Here is an 18064-nt window from a genome sequence, read left to right as displayed (position 1 = left end):
CCCATGTGTAACGCCTAGATGACAAACTTTGTAGGCTTACATTTTAGACTAACTTTTGTAATAGTATTGAAGACTTCATGTAGTCTTATGTGATTAAAAACATCTAATTTTTTTTTTATCTCTTTAAAGGCTTGCCATGGATGTACATCTTTATCCAAATGTGATTGCAGTGGAGTAAAAGGTGAAAAGGTAAATATATCTCTTTTTTTTTTTCTATTGGCAGACAAACACACAAACCACTAAGCCACATCCCAGCTTCAGATAACTGAAGCTTATGGATGATAGCTTTTGTTTCTTGCTCATGTCTTATTTTCTTTGACCGTAATGTGGGCATGCACCAGAATGCCTAGCTGTTGTAACGACTTCAGGTATTGAGTCAGATGACTGGTCCATCTGATGGTGTACAGAATTTCATATCATTATTTTCTCAAGAACAGGGAATGATGGCACAAATTTCTCCAGCTATGTGGGAGTAAAAAACCAGAAAAGACACAAATTCTATTAAAATAGAAAGGATTCCTATTTACTGCCAAGGTCTGTCCACACTAACTAGTTAGTGTGGACAAGCTAAGGTGTGGATTATATAATAATGGCTATGCTAGTAACGCTTCAGTGGGAATTTAAGACCATAGTGAGTGTGCGTTGCTTTCCCACTTTTTGTGGACTTTGTGCTCCTAGGTAGTTGACACTCACTGATGTGCTCTGAACTTGCACAGCTGTATACTAAGATGATTGTTGTTGCTGTCTAAATGCTCAGCTGGACTGTGGAAGTGATGTGATTCAGATATAGCTTTCCCAACATACATAGCTGCCATCCAAGCAAGCAGCTAGTTAATGGCCAAACATGTATTCTTGGATCAAGCAGAATGAAAACCATCCCCAACCCAAAAAACAACCCTGTGTGGTTCATTCAGTGCAACAGGCTGTGTTGGGCTGCCCAGACAGTGTCCTAACATCAAGAGATGCATGTTGACATCTCAGAGCTTTCCCGCTTCCATGCGGCTTTGACTTCCAGTCTCACTGCCTGAGCTCAATATATCTGTGCAGTACTTTGTTTCTATCACCATTATTTCCTATTGTTTTACAATTTTTTCCTTTGAGGAAACAGTAGGTGCCCAGCATTTCTTTTAGTTACAATGCAGTGTAGATACACAGCTCGGTACTTGCCTGAATTGAGCCTTGTCTCAAGTATGGGAGCCTAGTTGTAAGTAAATTGTGGTTAAATACTTCCCATATAACTGGTGGTGTCACAGGGAATGAATGTGATGTGATCACTGCAAGGGGGAGAGAGACTGCCTGAATTGCTTCCACTCTGTCTTGTAAACAGTTATTTTGAGATGCAGTGGAGTTGTCTTAAAGATGTGAACTGGTAATAAAGTTTGATAAGTCTGTCTTATCAAACCACTTACCATATCATAGCAAGATTCTAGAAGGGCTTCAGTGCTCTAGATTAATTTCTGACACATTTCAAAGGTGGTTTTTGACATTGCATAAACAAGTGTCACCTCAAATGAATGAAAGTAATGCAAAACAATCAGTCACTGCATTGGCACTATAACATGCTGATGCAGAATTTTACTATTGGCTGCGGTTAAACAAGGCAAATGTCCAAAATTCAGAGTAATTCTTGGTGCCACACCTGCCATCCAGATAGCTCCAGACAGATGAGGTCATAGCTTGGCATCTACTTGCTTTTAGTTCATCAAGTATATTCTCAATTCCCATACCTAGTGAAGAACAGTATCCCCTTGATAGTAAGCTTTCTGAGTTAGATTTGGTTAGCCAAAACATGAACCTGGTTGATGTGTTCCTACAGGATCTTCACATGCAGGTGACCAAACCAGATGTATCCTAACACTAGTCACGGGACTATTTCAAGTTTAGTTTGAAGGCACTTAAGTATTAGGCTTGTGTTCCAAATACAATCGTAGCAGGTACAACTTTGGAGAAGCTTTCTCTGGACTAGTCACAGCTATTTTGTGAATTCAGTGATCAAATGGGTATTGTCTGGCTACTGTGGATAAGGAAAAAGTATAAGTCCGTCTTCTGGCTTTCTAAGTAAAATCAAGTAATTATTTTCTCCCAGTGATTCAGCTTTCTCTTTATACTACTGTTATACATGCAGGGACCATGACCCACTCATTCCAGTCCTTTGGTGTCATTTAATGAAGTTGAGGTAGTCACCTTTCTCTGGTAAAGAATATCTTGGGGTTGGTTGTTTGGAGTCAGAGGGAGCTTCTTGTCCAAATACAGTCAACTAGAGCATATGAGCCTTGTTCAAGATCAAGCTCTCAAGTGTCATTTTGTATTGTGGGTTTTGTTTCTACTCCTCCAGACTGTCCTAGCCAATTGTTAAGGAGAACTGCACAGGAGGAACTCTTCCACATTTAGTTTCTAACCTCTGGCCTTTTCTGGAGTGAGTTATAGCAAGTCCTGAGCAGGAGAGAGAGAAGCTTGATGAACTTTTGTGACAAGAAAGTGGAGAAGGAAAAACAGCCTCCAGTAAAACAAGCATAGCATCAGACCAAATATTTATTTGGTTTGCATCTTCCTGGAAAATTCTTAGGGGGCTGCAAATTGATCAAAGTCTCTTAATGAAATTAAAATAACCCCAAAACACAGAAAGGAAAATAGAGCTTCACCTGTGGTAAGACTGCTTTTTTTTGTCTTTTTTTTTTTTTTTTTTTTCCCTTCTATGTCTGAGTCCTCTTAGGGAAGGGGGTATGTGTCTGAGACTCCCCCTTAAACTGATAGACATAAGGTGAGTTTCCATCCTTAGAATGGAAGATTCACTTTGAAATCTGGGAACTGTGATTCATTTTCCACCTAAATCAAGGTAAACACAGTGTAAACCCAAGGCATGCCAGAGGCTTCTTGTGTTTGGATTCTGTTGGGTTTTTTTAAAACAGCCCTTCTGAAGCTTGCAGACCATCATGTACATTACATAAAGGAACAATAAAAAGCAAAGCCTGTATTTCTTAAGTATAATGTGTTGCTAGTGGAATTGGTTTGATCATATGTGCACGCACCCCATTATGTTAGTTCCCCTATAATTACAAAGCCCTCGGTGTTTAATACATTGATGGATTCAGCAGTTCAGCTCTGGGGAACCACAAGAGTTCTTTGTGGCTGACATCCATAGTGCTTTCTCTTATAAATTCTTTGGTTTGTTTTTTTACAGCCTTAAACTTTTTCTAGAGTCTTGTACTACTTACTACAAGACATCAAGGGCTATCTTAAGATGATTAAGTTGATCCATCACAGTGTACCACTTATATGTCTAATATGAGTTTCCAAACCTGATACTATCTTCAACCCAGCTTTCTTGTAAATATTACCTTTATTCTAGCTGGGTGTGAACTGCTCCTACAACAAGCTTCAGGCTTTTACTTTATATTTGACACTTGACACTAGGTGTTTCTGCATCCTTCTCCAGTGACCTTTGAACCAGGAGTCAAACTCTATAGCTCCTTGCCTAATTGGTGTATGAAAAGCATTACACAAGGAGCTGTTTAAATAATCTCCCCCTTTCTCTCACTGAGAGTGTGACAATGTACTTATAGAAATACTGGAAGTCAGGCATATACAGGACCTGGTTCTGTACTGGGAAGACAGGAAAAGCCTTGTCAAATGTACTCAGCTGAGCCCCACGCTTCTGTTCCACTGTGTTTCACTTCTGGCCTGAAACCAGCTTCTACATCCAAGTTGCTGTCCACTTGCATTAAGTCAACTCAGAAGTTCTGCTTTGTGCAGCTTAGCAGAGCCTAATGCGTTCCTTCTGAGACTCAAATGTAGCCTTCTTCCTAAGCATCCTAGCATTCCCTTCAGGATATCTAAATTTTAACAAATCGGGTAAAGTAATACAAATTGAACTGTAACAAATACGAAAACTATTTTCTTGTCTTGCCGTAGGGAGCCACAGTTCTTATTTAACTGCTTCCATGCTGCCGGTGGTTCTTGTTTAACTCTGCCTCTGCCATGAGCCCTTATAGCATCAGTAGTATGTTATCTGTAGGAGAATCAAAGCACAGTAAACTTTTTTTTGGGAGCCCATAGTACAATAGCTGACAAAAATTGATGCACTAAAGTTTTCTTCCTCTTACTAAAATGTAAAATTCAAATGTGTCTACAATGGTATAATAAAGAAATGAAAGGAATTTACTGGAGAAATCAGTAAAAATTGATTGCAGCTGGGAGCCAGCATGCTGTTACTCACAGTAAGCTGCTCAGTAGTGAACTGGATCTGGTAAGAGTATTAAAATTGAAGTAAATGCTTAAGCTGCTACATACAGGTGCTTATAGGAATTGATCTCACTTTTCAACTGGAAGGAACTTAAGGGAATGATGATTGGGTTTTAAACAAAGATTGCTTGGCACTTTTGAGATTAACCTGCTTTAATGCTTAAAAGGTAGCTAGCTAAAGAAATAAACACAACAGACAGTGCACAGGGAGCAATTTCTAAGACAAACCAGTAAGACTTGTAGATTATTGGGCTGGTTTTACCTCAGCTGAAAACAAGATCCAAAGATCAACTCTATGGACACTGGGGAGGAGGAGAGGGATGGTACTGAATCTCAGCTTCTCCAGCTGATGACGACTGAGAGCCAAGGGCTACAGCAAGCAAGCTGCATGCATCTTGGTCTCTAAGAGGACACGTACCCCAAGACTACTGTGGTTTTGCTTTAAAGTGGTAATACACGCTGCGGCTGAAATAGGCTTTCATACCTTCCCTTAGCTAGATATTCCTATTTCTCCTCAGGGGCTTGTGTGGCCATGTTCAGAGCTGTCAGTGAACTGATCTCACTGAAAACAAGTTCCTTTGGCAACTAGGTTAGTTTTCAGCCTGGTCAGTTCCTTCATGCAAGTTATGTTGCAGCACAACTATTTGTGTAGCTGTGATAGAAACGTGGCTTAAGGTGGGAGGGACTGTTTTTCACAGCACCTGAGACATAGTTCCCGCCCAAAATAACTGTAAATATATTATGCTATTTTTGATGAACAGGATTATTGGGATCTACCCATTCAAATTAAGTTAAACAAATTGATTATGAAGCTGTTCTTTAGTTATTACGTATGGTTAGTCCATGGCCTTTTAAAGGAGAACTTCAGAAGGTGCTGAGTTTACTGGGTTGTTGATCACAATGTAAGGAGTGCAACTCCAAAGACTCAGCTGGGTTGCAAGTTCCTAATATATGAACTTGTACAAGCTTGGTGCCTGGGATTCTGACAAGAACAGCTTGTAATATCCGAGCTCTGAAGGCATTTCAGATACTTTTGCCTTTGTATGCAGATACAAGAAATCCATACCCCTTACAAAGTAAGAATATCATCTTCTTGGATTCTTTGAATGTATATTTTTGGACCTCTGAGTCTCAGAAGAAAATTATGAGTATATGTCCTCAAGATCCCTATTTCCTTCTACCTTTATCATCGTAAAATTTAGTACAGATGTGACCCAAGCTCAGCTTTTCTTTTCACTGTTGGATACAAGTTGCTAAGAAATAGTTAAAAATTCTCAGATTTTAATCAGTTTGTCAAGAAGAATTACATGATTTGTGATAGTGTTTCATAAATGTTGGCCTGAACTGCACTAGTACAACTCTGTATTCTGCAAAGTTTACAACACTGGCAAGTGACCACTGACCATTAAACCTCAACTGTTTCATCTTACAAAAGTCACAGGTTATATTCTGAAGAAATCTGATGTATTTTGAAGAATACAGGTTGTGTCAGAGGGGCTTGCTTTCTTGCATTAAACTGTATCTTTAACACTACTGTTTGTGGCTGGTTGGTGTGTTTTGAATGAGGTCTTGTTTAAATACTATAGTTATAATTCTGTTAAGTTAGGCAGTGTTCTTCAAGCTGAGGAAGAATTCATGTTGACTAGTATTAGAATCTGAGTTAGCTGTTATTTTCACTCTATTGTTTAGAAAAGGAGAGAATAATATGGCTGGCTGTTGCATCGCTTCTTCCATGCTGTACATCTTTTAATGTTACTACAGGCATTTGTACTTGAGCCTAGTTTTAAGTAGCCACCCATAGTTAACTGTCTTTAGACTCTTTCTGATGTGCACCCTTTTCATAGTAAGGGCAAGAACCAAGCGTGTGCCTCTATTGCCAGATGGTACAGCCAGGCTCCTACATGTATTTAGGTATTGAGATGGGATGTCCAACTACTGCTTTCCTGAATATTTTTTTCTCCTTTTTTTTTTGAAGTCTTTTTTTCCATGAGTATATCACATCTATGTAAATAAATATCCTGGTTTCTCTTCTCATAATGTCTATTTATAAATATTTAGGTTTCAGGAAGAAATTTTAGAAATGTTAATTACTTGTGCATGCTTTGAAACTGCATCTATCCCTGATTTCTTAAATATTTGTCACCTATTATTAGAGTACATGCAACTATGCCAATTTTTTTCTGTATCCCTATTTAATTTGCTATAACTTGCTGCAGCTTAAAGCATAATTTTAGGGTGTTTCCCAACTATTTCTTTCTTTCTCTTCCCCCAAGCAACAGTCATGTCCAGGCCACATCTGTGTAGCTGATAGAGGGCAATCACTTTGCCAGCTACTCTGGATTTATGACTGAGATCAGAACCTGATTCCTTGCCCATTCCCCAAGGAAATGATGGTTTATACCTGACGCATCTTTATTCTGCTGTGGAAACAATCCTGTACTTTCAAGACTGGAAGATGAGATCTGAATTGAGCTAAACCTTTTCTATTTATGTTTCTCTTTAGTAGCTTCTAGTCTGAAACAAAAAGGATCCGACTTCCTCAGTTTCTCTGTGTAAGCGAAACTGGCTAGTGACTGAGTTTTTGCATCTATAAGAAAAAACATTGCACGATATGCAGGGACTTCAATCTCATCATATTCCTAATGATATAATGCCCTTTTTTGGCATTGACTTTTTGAGGAAGACTTTTTAACTGTCTATTCAGTTTCAGTGTGTTCTTTCAAGGCAGCAGACATTTTTTCCTGGTAAATATGTAGCATCTGAATCTTCATGAAAACAGTATATGGTGTATGCAAGGTGTACAATAGGAAGAGTCTGGAGGCAGAAGCAATGTCTGAAAGCTGTTCACATGTACAGAATCCTGTACACGATTGAAGTAGAAGACAATCAAAAATTACCACAATATCATCTGTATTCCAGAGAGCAGAATCAGCTTGGTTTCTCCCCTTACTCAACTTGCCCACGTTTCTTTCTCCAACCAATTTTTTTGATTAAAAATAGTGATGATAGTGCAGCTCTCCTCTGTAATTAGTTTGATACAGTTCCCTCGGGAAGTGTCTGGTGTAATCCCTCAGCTGTCCTCAAGCATAGTCCTTCAAATCATCTGTTCATTCTTGGGGGCAGATTGCTGGTAAACTCCATAGGAGTTGTCCTGGCAACAGTTTCCTCATGCAAGGCTCTCATTGTTGCTGTTCACTTTCAAAGTGGGCTTGGAAAATATTCATTTCATAGTTTCAATAGTGCAGTTTACTAGTGTCATATGTTGTCTCACATATTCCTCTTGCATAACTCTTTGGCTTCACTTTAAAGGCCTTGACTTCCCAGTTCTCTGACTGCTTAGAGTGGAGACCTCAAAGTAGTTGCGTTTTAGAGAACAGTTCTTCAGCCTTAGATGACACGCAAGGCCAACCCTCTGCTTAAAAGACTGTTCTAATAACCATTTGCACATGTTACTTTCTCTAACAAAAACGTGAGGAAGTGTGACCAAGTTGAAGTTAGCAGGCACTGTGCAGCCAAGCTAGCACCAGACACATCTGACATGCCTCTTGTACACAGTTGTGTTTCCTTAGTGTGCACACACAGTTCTTGCCAGAGCTTGCTCCATGGTCTGGTTCTGTCTAATGTTTTCCTTATCCGGCACTCCCAAATTCCTCATTCTGTCTCCTTCAGGGACACGTGAACCCTTTCATATCCTGGCCTGAGATAGCAACACTCCTCCACAATCTTGCTGTTCAGATGAGGTAGCGTGCCAGCAGTGTAGCTCCGTCCAAAAGTGCAGCCTGGCACTTCATGTGCAGAAAGACAGCCTAGACCCTGACTGTCAAACTTAAGCTAGCCTCAATTTATGATGCAATTTCAGCATTCCACAGGGGAGAAAAGATGTCTATCCTGTCTGAGAGAGCAATATGTGACCTGCAGAGGAGTATGTTTACATGTTAATTAATAAGAAACCAGCTTTAGCAGACTAGTTAATGAGCTGTCCGTTCCTATCCAAGGAATCCTTCTGAGTCTCACTGTATAGGTAGGATGAAGTACAACTTAGTTGTTTCCTCTGTAAGGTTGCAGCTTGTGCTTGCATACAGCCTTTAATCTCTCATCCAAAAGGTTTTCCTCTTGTTTTTCCAAGGAAGCAGTATAGCAAGTACTGGAAAAGAAGAGAAGCCCTGTTACTTTCACTGAAAATTTTTGTGAGATATCAGCATCTTGTAAATGTTTTCAGTGCAACTTACAAGTTCCTGCTCCCCACAGTGAAATGCAGAGCACCTACCTAAGCAGTACAGTGAGGATATTGGGATTTAACAATGAGACTTAACACTACTATCATACTGAATACCTGCTGTCATGCTCAGCATATGCAGCTGCTTATGGAAAATAAAGAGGAGATGAGCAAAGCCTTAATATTGCCTTTTGCATATTGCACTTAAGGCTACAGTTAAATGCTTCTGCCTGCTTGCAATCCCCAGTCTTCGGTTCTCTGTTGCTGTCTTCTGAAGGTGTGAGATTGCTGGTTTGGTTCTTTTGCCTGACTGAGGAGAGCTAGGCAGGCCCTCCCAAGTTCCCAGAGTGCCATAGTTGGTAGACTGCCAGATAATAGATGGGGGAGCTACTACTCCCATTCTTGCTGAAGCAGTACAAGAAAATAAAAATTCAGGATGAATTGACTCAAAGAGAATGTGCAAAAGCCTGCACAACTCTAACCTAGTGATTAAGGTGCTTGTTAGGATGGAACACTTCTTTGGCAGTTTCTGTAGTTGTCGTCAAAAAACGATTGGGGTAAATAAACAGAAGGGTTTTTTGCAGGTAGGAACCAAACCTACCAAGCCAACCAAACCTATCTGTAGAGCAATAAGGAATAATGCTGAACTACAGCCTGTTTCATAAGGAGTTATATGTACTGATTGATGTAACAGAGCCGAGGAAAATATCTGTTTACGTAGTTGAAAAGTGTACAGTAATATATATATCTGCACAAAAAGGTGTATTCTGGTATTTCCTAACTTTTCTGTACCAATTCAAATTTAGTATTTACTGATTTTTGTGATTCTATGGCATACAATGAATAAAAGTAAATATTTTATGGAAGTGCAGCTATGTATACTCTGAAACTGCAGGTAAATGACATTGTTAACTAACACTAACAAGTTAGAGGGTGGTTTATGATGCTATATGGGATTTGTTACGCTGCTGATAGGCTATCATAGCTAATCATTCCAACAATATTTAGCAAAATATGGTTGCTGCTTGACAGCTTATGATTTTAGCAGGAGGTGACAGATAAAAGGAAAAAGAAACCTTATTTCTTTGCGGTCTGTATCTGTCTCACTTGATTTAGATTGTAAACACTTTAGGCTGGAACCCTGTTTTCTGTATTTGTACAAGGTTTAGCCTACAGCACATGACCAGGATCTTAGTTGCTTTTATATTACAAATTATAATCTTGCATCTGTGAAATAATAAACAACAGTTATACTATAGCAACAATCTACACCCTTCTGAGAGTTTTTATGGGTATCGCAGCAGAGGTGAGTTTTTGGGAGAGATTTAGTAACAAATAAATCTATGCTTTTATAGGAAGAGGAGAGAGTTCTATGTATTTAAGCAGCACAGGAGAAAAAGATGGTTGAATTATTTTGGTAAATAGGTGACTTAAATACTGGATAAACATTCTATGAAACCTGTTCAAGTGGTGCAATTAAAGGCAATGTATGTGTATGCTCAGGAATTTCTGTAGCTAAGCAGGTGAGATGTTTACTCACAGCATTACTTTGGTTTTCTGTATGATGACTTCCTCCAGAAAACCAGAAAGATAATGTGTTTTCTGAATTTTTCTATCATAACTTGTGCTTTTGTGATGTTACACCTCCACCACCACCTGTCCTTTTTGTAGGGTGAAAGGGGATTCCCAGGCTTGGAAGGACAGCCAGGTTTGCCTGGATTTCCAGGACCGGAAGGACCACCTGGTCCAAGAGGCTCAAAGGTAGGTCCCAATTCACATGAAAATGCTAGGTAGCATTAGCTTGCTTTGTAGTGCTGATCCTAAGTCATTGCAGAACTCCTGAATATCGTTGGTTTAATAGTCAAAATCTTCAGATGTTGGAATATGACATAGGTTGGTTGGTTTGAATAGTCAACCAGAGGAAAAAGATCGCTCTAAGTTTCTTATTCTTCACCTACAGACATGCTTGCAAACACTACATGCACGTTTGTATCCTTTCACTAGGTGCTGCAGGTTAAGGTCAAAGAACAGGTTTGACAAGGTGCTGTAATGTAGTTTTATTAGTCCTTGCAGTAATGCACTCCATCGCTTAATTTACTGATAAGAGTGGCTGTCAGCTGCCCGGAGGGGTCCTACCACATAGGTAAATTGTTGTTTGCACCTGGTGGCATTCCTGGGCTGGTTTTGGGTGAGGCAATGCAAATGAAGACCTTACTGAACCTATGCACAGACAACTGAGGGGTTTCAGTTTATTTTTATTTGGTACTGAATTGCATCATTATGCTCAGATGGTGTAATACAGCATTAACATGTTGAAAAGCCTTCCTCTGGATGCATTTATGTTTAATATGCACAAGATGATCCAAGATCTGCCATTGCTTTTGCAAATGCTCACAGTAACAGAAGTACATCCAAAAAAAGCAAAGAAAAAAATAGGTGATAAGAAAAAAATGAAAGTATGCACTAAAAGAAAAGCCTAATTGGATATAACAAGAGTGAAACATCAGGAGGGGTCTTGGACTAGAAACTTTGATTATATTTTGATACAAAGTTCTGCATTATCATAATACAAAATAATAATGGTACAGCATCATTCACATTTAATCTGGTATATATTGTTTTGCCCACAAGAGGTCACTGTAGGATATTTGATGAAAGCAGGTATCTGCTTATAAGCAGTCTTAAATAGCTTTGATTTTTTTACAAACATTTCTTCTAAGTCATGGTTTATCGGCTGTAACAAATACTTTTCAATTCAAAGTCCAATGCCCAAACTAAACTAATTCTGAACCCTTTTACTCAGGAAATGATGACTAATATAACTTTCAGTCCACTTAATATAAACATGTAGAAGAAATTTTATCATGCTTACAGTTTAATTTGATAGAAAGGCAGACTGCAAACTTGTGTGGGTTTTTTTTTGTTTGTTGGCTTGTTTTTTTTAGGGTGATGATGGACTTCCAGGGCCTATTGGACCCAAAGGAATCAGAGTAAGTATTGGTGCAGTTTTAGGGTGATATATTGAAATTATGGATAAAGACTGCCAGGCATTGAATGGGTCCTCACAGAAGTGGTGATTTATAGGGGGGGCAAAATTAACTTCTATCTGAAGAGTAATTTATCTACCAGCTAGAAAATATTGTATTACTTTTTATAAGTAATATAAGATTGCATAAGTAATACAGTCTTACATACTACTTGTATCACTTTCATAAACTCATTAGGGAGAGTAGCTCCAGTACTTATTTAATCTGTTTTGCTGTACAGGACCTAAACAAGTGCCAGTAACTTTGCTTCAGTTTATTCTGAAGTAGACACAGTATATGTAGGGTCGATATGGGAGAGGTTGATTTGTCTGGAAATCCTTTAGGCTTTGTGCCTTTGCTTTTTTCTTTTTGTCAGACCCCTCAGCTGGTGACAGTTGATGCATCTCTGACTTCACTGGGACACATCCATTTTCCATACCATGAGTGTTCACTTATTTTCTCTATATATCTGCATACTATTACTTCAATTGTTCTGCATTGTCTTCTCTATGTTTTGGTGAATATTTCCCTGAAAGAACGGTAAGAACCTTGATGGCTGTCCAGCATAGCATTCTTTTTTTACAGGTGTTTCAGATGTTTCTGTTTTTCTTTACTTACATATGCACAAATAGGTTACATTTAGTAAAATCTCAGTAAACCCTTTTGCACATTCATTCGTACCATACTGTTTAAAACACATGTGGTTAATTTCCTTCTAGGGACCGCCAGGGCTTCCAGGATTTCCAGGAACACCAGGACTTCCTGTGAGTAGAAATGGGCTTTATAGATACAAATCTGTTCACTTGTGTCTTCCAGGCCCAGAAGAGCATCCTACAAGCTAACTCTTCTTTCCTCTTTTCCACTTTAAAGGGGTTACCAGGGCAAGATGGGCCACCAGGACCTCAGGGTATCCCAGGATGCAATGGAACAAAGGTGGAATCCCTTAAAAATTCTTAACAATGCAACAAGAATATGATAAAGAGTTCTTGTTCTCCTAGCTGTAGCCAACAGGTTTAGCTTATTATGTGCAGCAGTACTTGCTGTTACTGAGTTGTGTGGGTAATTCCAAGATAATTCAGACTTACGCATCTGAGAGAAGGGGTCATGGTCTGGTACTTAAAGCACAAGTTTTGCCAGAAATTGTCAGCACCAAGACACAACATTTATACTCTGCAGCCAATGTAGTTAAATTCTTTGTTCCAATCCTTAATTTTATAGCTAACAACTGAGAGGAGTGTCTGATAATTAGATCCTATACTGCATCTCATCTTTGTGGTAGACTCTTGCTACAGAGGAAAGCTGATTACCTAACAGTGGGTCTTTTTAGTTATTAATTTTAAATAATATCACATTCAAAATTCAGTATCCTTGTTGGAAAGGAGTCACTTTCATTCTCACATGTTACTTAACAGCTTCACGTTATGATCTTTCTATAAGAGAAGCTGATCTTCTGTAGCACTCAAGTGTGTTTTCCATCTCTGTAGTATAGTACTTTGCCTGGAAGTACGTAGAAATGTTTGAATGTGGAAAGTTCTGTTTCAATCAGTTGCGTGATTTAACAAACTGTTTATTCTATAGCTTGTTGCAATACAATTTGCTACTCTGGAGTCATAAGCTAACAATGAAACTGGACTTCTCAGTCAAAATTTGTTTATTTGTTTTTGTTACATTTTGGTTTAGTTTTGGCTAATCATTTTCTTCATCCCTAAGGGAGAGCGTGGATTCCCAGGCAGTCCAGGTTTTCCTGGTTTACAAGGGCCTCCTGTAAGTAAAAAATTTCCAGATCAGCTACTTGTAATCCACTGAAAGACTACTTAGATCTGTGAAAGATTAGATAAATATCAGCCTCTTTTTGCAGTTGTTCTTTTAATAAATAAGAATATATTACATTTTATGGTTAATCAGAATATTTTAGATGTCCAATAAAAGTAAGCTTTTCTGCTGCATGCTGTGGTAAAGCTAATAAAAAGCCCTTTGAATTCTCACATGCTGAGATGCTTTGCCACCTGCAGAAAAGTACAAATACATGCTTATGTGTCAGAGAAGTAAGATTTTGTTACTGTCATCTGTTACATCTGAAGAGTCTTACTGGTGATTAATGGGGCAGATAAGAGACAGCATAGGGTGTTTTCATTATAAAACACAGGGATGTGCAGCAAAGTGACTGTCAGAACCAAAGTACAAACAGAAGGAAATGTAGCAGACAGCATGGATAATAGGAGGTGATAAAGACACGAATTGCTAGGAAATGGAAATGTAGTCCCTTTAATGCTCAACATTCACTGTGAAAGTACTTCTCTAATTTTTCTGTTTGATTCTGAAGATTGTAAAAAATTTATTTTCTCTGGTTTCATATATTTTTTTTAGATTGCTATCTTTAATGCTTGCCTCATGGTGTAGATCTGATTAGTGGTTTCCAAATAACATACCAATGATTTATTTCTATTGATATTTCTTTTAATTTTTGTTTCTTTTAAACAAAGGGACCCCCTGGTCTGCCAGGTATGAAGGTAAGTATTCTGTACTCGCACACTGAAGTACTAACCAGGTATGGGTGTGCAGTGTGATCTGGCATAAGTAACCTGCTTGCTTTTATGCATGACCATGTGCATCCACTGGAATTTGGAGTGACATTCTGGAGAAAGCTTAGTGTTTCTCAGTCACTCCAGTGCAACTAACTGGAAATTCTCAGTAGCTTTACTTAGTTTGGATCAGAAGTTCCAAAAGTAGCAGACTGTTTTCTGAAGCTCATTTCTGTGGGAGTGTGAGGGACAGTGTTTGTGTTGTGAGGCATCAAGTTAGCAAAATGCCTACAAACACCCAAATGCACCACTAGTCTATGTGTGCATGCTTAAGAACACTACTGGAGACTAAACAATAATAACTTAAAATATCCAGTGACAAGAATAGTGCAACATCTTATGTTCCTTTTGGAAGCATGCTTTTTACTGTATAGATTACTACATGGATGGCTTTTTCTCCCAATCTAAATAGTCTCATAATCTGATTTTGGACCTTAAGGACCCCTTTTATTTTTTAAGGGTTTTTTTGTTGTATCCTTGATCTATTTGAGTATGGGCCAAGACATCAGTTTTCATTCAAATCTATTTGAAAGGAAACTTGACCCGCAGACATATTCCAATAAACTCCTGAGAGGACAGCATAACACTGGTGCTGGGAAATTGTGACTATTAAACTGAATTGTTTTTCTCGGCTCCTTTTCTTCCCAATTGTTTTAAAGATTTTAAAAGGCAAGCTGATCAGAACATAATTTTAAAACAAAGATCTTTCCTGAAATCAGTAAGAAATTGTGCTTCAAATAGAACATGAAGCATAGCTAGTATAACAGCATACTCAGCATTAAAATCATGGGGTGGGACATTGGAAAAAGCTGAACAAGCCTTTTGTTGCATCCTATCCACTGCTTTCACATGGAGCTAGAATGTCTCTTTTTGTGAAGCATTTTTATTTCAATCCCCCAATCTTTTGGAATCTAAATCAATGCTGATATATTCGTACATTAAAAAAAGAGAGCTTTTAATAGTTGGTAGTTTAGCCATTTAAAGAATCCGCATTTCTCCTAAAAAGAGCTATTCTTGGAGAATCTATTATTTGTATTAAAGAGTACTGCTAGGGTGTAGCATAACTCAGAGTCTTAAGAGACAGTGTCCTTTGGAGTCAGAATGGTAATAAAGAATTGTAAAATGTGCTGTTAATTAAAGTCAGCTCTCTTTCTTCTAGGGTGAAGCAGGTGAAATAATTACATCCTCGCTGCCAGGACAGAAGGGTGACCCAGGATTTCCAGGTCTTCCAGGGATACCTGTAAGTAGAGTAAAGTACTACTAGGCTGTGTTCTGCCAAAAAGATAACATGAAAAGTGTTTGCACAACTGGAACATTTGGTGCTAGGGGATCCTTATGTTTACGTGGAGAAACAGGGCTCACATCTAATGTACCACTAGTTTACGGCTTGAGGGAAAGTAAGTGCTTCTATATTGCTCTTAATAGGGTGACCTACAGAGGCCAGAAAGGTCCCCTGGTCAGGAAAGTGGTATCCAGCAGGCAACAGTACTCACAGTTACTGACTTACTTCTCTGTTCCCCCTGCTGGTTCCTGCTTCCTAGACATTCTCTGTATGAGTTCTGGAGTTCCCTTTCCTCCTTCACCCTGAGATAAAGCAAGTAACATCTGCCTTTCTGGGCTGTAGCCACTATTTTGAATGGTGGGAAGAAAGGGCAATGTCTCAGCTGTTCTCCTTATGTTGCACCTCCTGAACAGTTTCTGCTCTCCCAGCAGTCTTCTGTGAAAACAGTTAGTGACTCCAGGCCCTGTGCTTCCCCACTGAGCCATTCATTGCTTTAGTTGAAGAACAAGGGGAGCAGAAAATGAGTCTATCAGCCTGGACTGGACAGAAGCCAGAGACTCCCATTTCCTGGTACAGAAAGGCAAGCCCCAGGCTATTCTGACCAGACTGAGCCTGTTAGCATTTCTGTTCCTCTGATCTGTGCTTCCCTATTGTCTGTTTCTGGCTGGGAGGAATCACAGACACAGAGTGTTTTGTTGTTCTCTCTCGGTGCATGAAGAGAAAGAAAGTGCAAAAGTAGTTCAAACCAAACAAAAAAAGCATTCCCTTATCCAAGCCAAAGAGATGTATTGATGTTGAGAGCAGAACACTCCTAACACGATGTGCAATCCTTTAGGCCTTTGCACAAGGACAGATTGGTAGGTTAGTGGTCAGCTACTTTGATTTGACATGTATGGGGTGCCAGTTGTTGGGTTTTTTTGACCTTGGTCTCACTATTCTTTTCATAAAAAGGTGCCTCTCTCATAGTCTCCTCCACTTTCTCAACAGGGCCCACCTGGCTCCATGGGAATACCAGGTCCAATAGGCCCTCCAGGGCCCCCAGGTTTGACAGTAAGTTTCTTTAACCTGTTACCCATAAAGTGTTAAATGGGGCAGTTACTTCTTTGTTTCATGTTCTCAGAGGCAGGTCAGTAAAGTGCAGAGATCTTGGTAGTCAGGAGTTGGTATGAAGGCAACAGCAGCCATGCATTCCGTTCACCCTGGAGCTGCTGGTGTGTACATTTAAATGTGATACATCTGGAACAGCCTGTTCCCAGACCTCTTTTTGCTTAAAACAGGCTGAATCTTTGTTCAGGCTCCATATTTGTGTGAAACCCAAGGGACCAGATTTGGTTTATTTAGACCAGGATGATTCTTTAATGTTTAATACCTGACTGTTTATTTGACTCTCTCACTTAAAGGAAAAACTAGTTTCTTACACATTTGTGAAGTTGAATAGCATGAGGAAGAGCTCTCAGAGGAAGGCAAGGTGCCTTGTCAACATGGGTATAATGCACAAGAGTCAAAAGTAGCAACATTGGGGGGGTTTTGGTTTGGGTTTTTTTTCCACAAGGGGGCATGTAAAGTGCTTGGAAGTGACTTTTTTGGTTTCCTTTTTTAATAGGGACCTCCTGGTCCACCAGGGCTGCCAGGACCTAAGGTATTTTCTTTCCCTTATTGATGGCGGTGGTGGTGGATTGTTTAGTTTTTCTTTCTGTTCATTTCTTTTTCTTTCTATTCATTTGTGACTTCTAAGGGCTGATGAGTTATACTTTTTGCAGGGTAATATGGGTTTGAATTTCCAAGGACCCAAAGGTGAAAAAGTGAGTAGGTGATCATGATATTTCTGCTTATTACTTTCAAAATACTTATGCATGCCATTTTGGCTTGTACTGCCTGTAACAAACTGCCATCTTCCTGACCGTTAGGGTGAACAAGGTCTACAGGGACCTCCAGGGCCACCAGGACAAATTGGAGAACAGAAGAGACCAAATGACATTGAGTTTCAGAAAGGAGATCAGGTGAGTGGGAAACTATATGTGTCTGCAATGAGCATGTGATCGAGCTGCAGCTTCTATTGGTTTGGCTCATATATACTCACATCCTGCTTACTGCAGAGATTCTAGTATTTTTTCTCAAAGTACTGCATATTTCAGGCCTGAGTACTTTTCCTTTAATAGAAGTCATGCCAGTCACATTAGCTCAGTTACTTCCCTTAGTAAAATAACTATTCTTAAGAAACTGTCTTAAAGAAAGATCATAGTAACAGTAAAAGCAGTTAAAATATTCTCATTCCTTGGAACACCCAGACTGTAATTTTCAAAGCTGTCTGGGGATTCAGATTCCCATTAAATAACCAGCTATTTCATCCATTGTGAAGCCTTTCAAAAATTTTAACTCAATTTATTTTTTCTTTTTCCTCTTTCTTTTTGTCATTATTGATGCCCCAAGATCTTTCTTTCCTGTGGTCTGAATAAAGTGCTTTCCCTGTTTATGGCCTCTCAAAAGTAAATATTAAGCCATATTGTGACAGTGAGCTCAAACTGTTGGTTTGATTTGTGTGGATCCTTCCCCACCCATAAATGTCAAAAAGTCATTGCAGAGTTGCAATTCTAAAGTTATTACATTTCTTTCCTTTCTTCTTCACTGGGGAAAATTTCACAGCACCATTTGATTCTGGGTGCCAGTCATAGTCTGAGCACCACCAGCAGGATCATGGCTGCCTGGCTTTCATGTT

General features: G+C 39.1%; 1 protein-coding gene across 2 annotated transcripts in view; it reads left to right on the top strand.

The window, feature by feature from the left end:
• The window catches only part of COL4A5 (collagen type IV alpha 5 chain), an 85449-nt gene that overhangs the window by 24849 nt on the left and 42536 nt on the right, over positions 1 to 18064 (top strand). The window contains exons 2-13 of one of the 2 annotated variants that reach the window (XM_074882675.1): positions 130 to 189; positions 10130 to 10219; positions 11404 to 11448; positions 12204 to 12248; positions 12355 to 12417; positions 13195 to 13248; positions 13968 to 13994; positions 15226 to 15306; positions 16336 to 16398; positions 16952 to 16987; positions 17109 to 17150; positions 17256 to 17348. In XM_074882675.1, the coding sequence (XP_074738776.1) occupies positions 130 to 189; positions 10130 to 10219; positions 11404 to 11448; positions 12204 to 12248; positions 12355 to 12417; positions 13195 to 13248; positions 13968 to 13994; positions 15226 to 15306; positions 16336 to 16398; positions 16952 to 16987; positions 17109 to 17150; positions 17256 to 17348 (699 nt within the window). Of the gene's footprint in view, positions 1 to 129; positions 190 to 10129; positions 10220 to 11403; positions 11449 to 11990; positions 12025 to 12203; positions 12249 to 12354; positions 12418 to 13194; positions 13249 to 13967; positions 13995 to 15225; positions 15307 to 16335; positions 16399 to 16951; positions 16988 to 17108; positions 17151 to 17255; positions 17349 to 18064 lie in introns of those variants that run through there. The other variant, XM_074882676.1, reaches the window with a different exon arrangement.

This window comes from Strix uralensis, chromosome 13 (genome assembly GCF_047716275.1).
Source record: "Strix uralensis isolate ZFMK-TIS-50842 chromosome 13, bStrUra1, whole genome shotgun sequence".
NCBI classification, from domain to species: Eukaryota; Metazoa; Chordata; class Aves; order Strigiformes; family Strigidae; genus Strix; species Strix uralensis.
The sequence above is the reverse complement of the archived record's forward strand: the minus strand, read 5'-3'. Positions and strand labels throughout refer to the sequence as shown.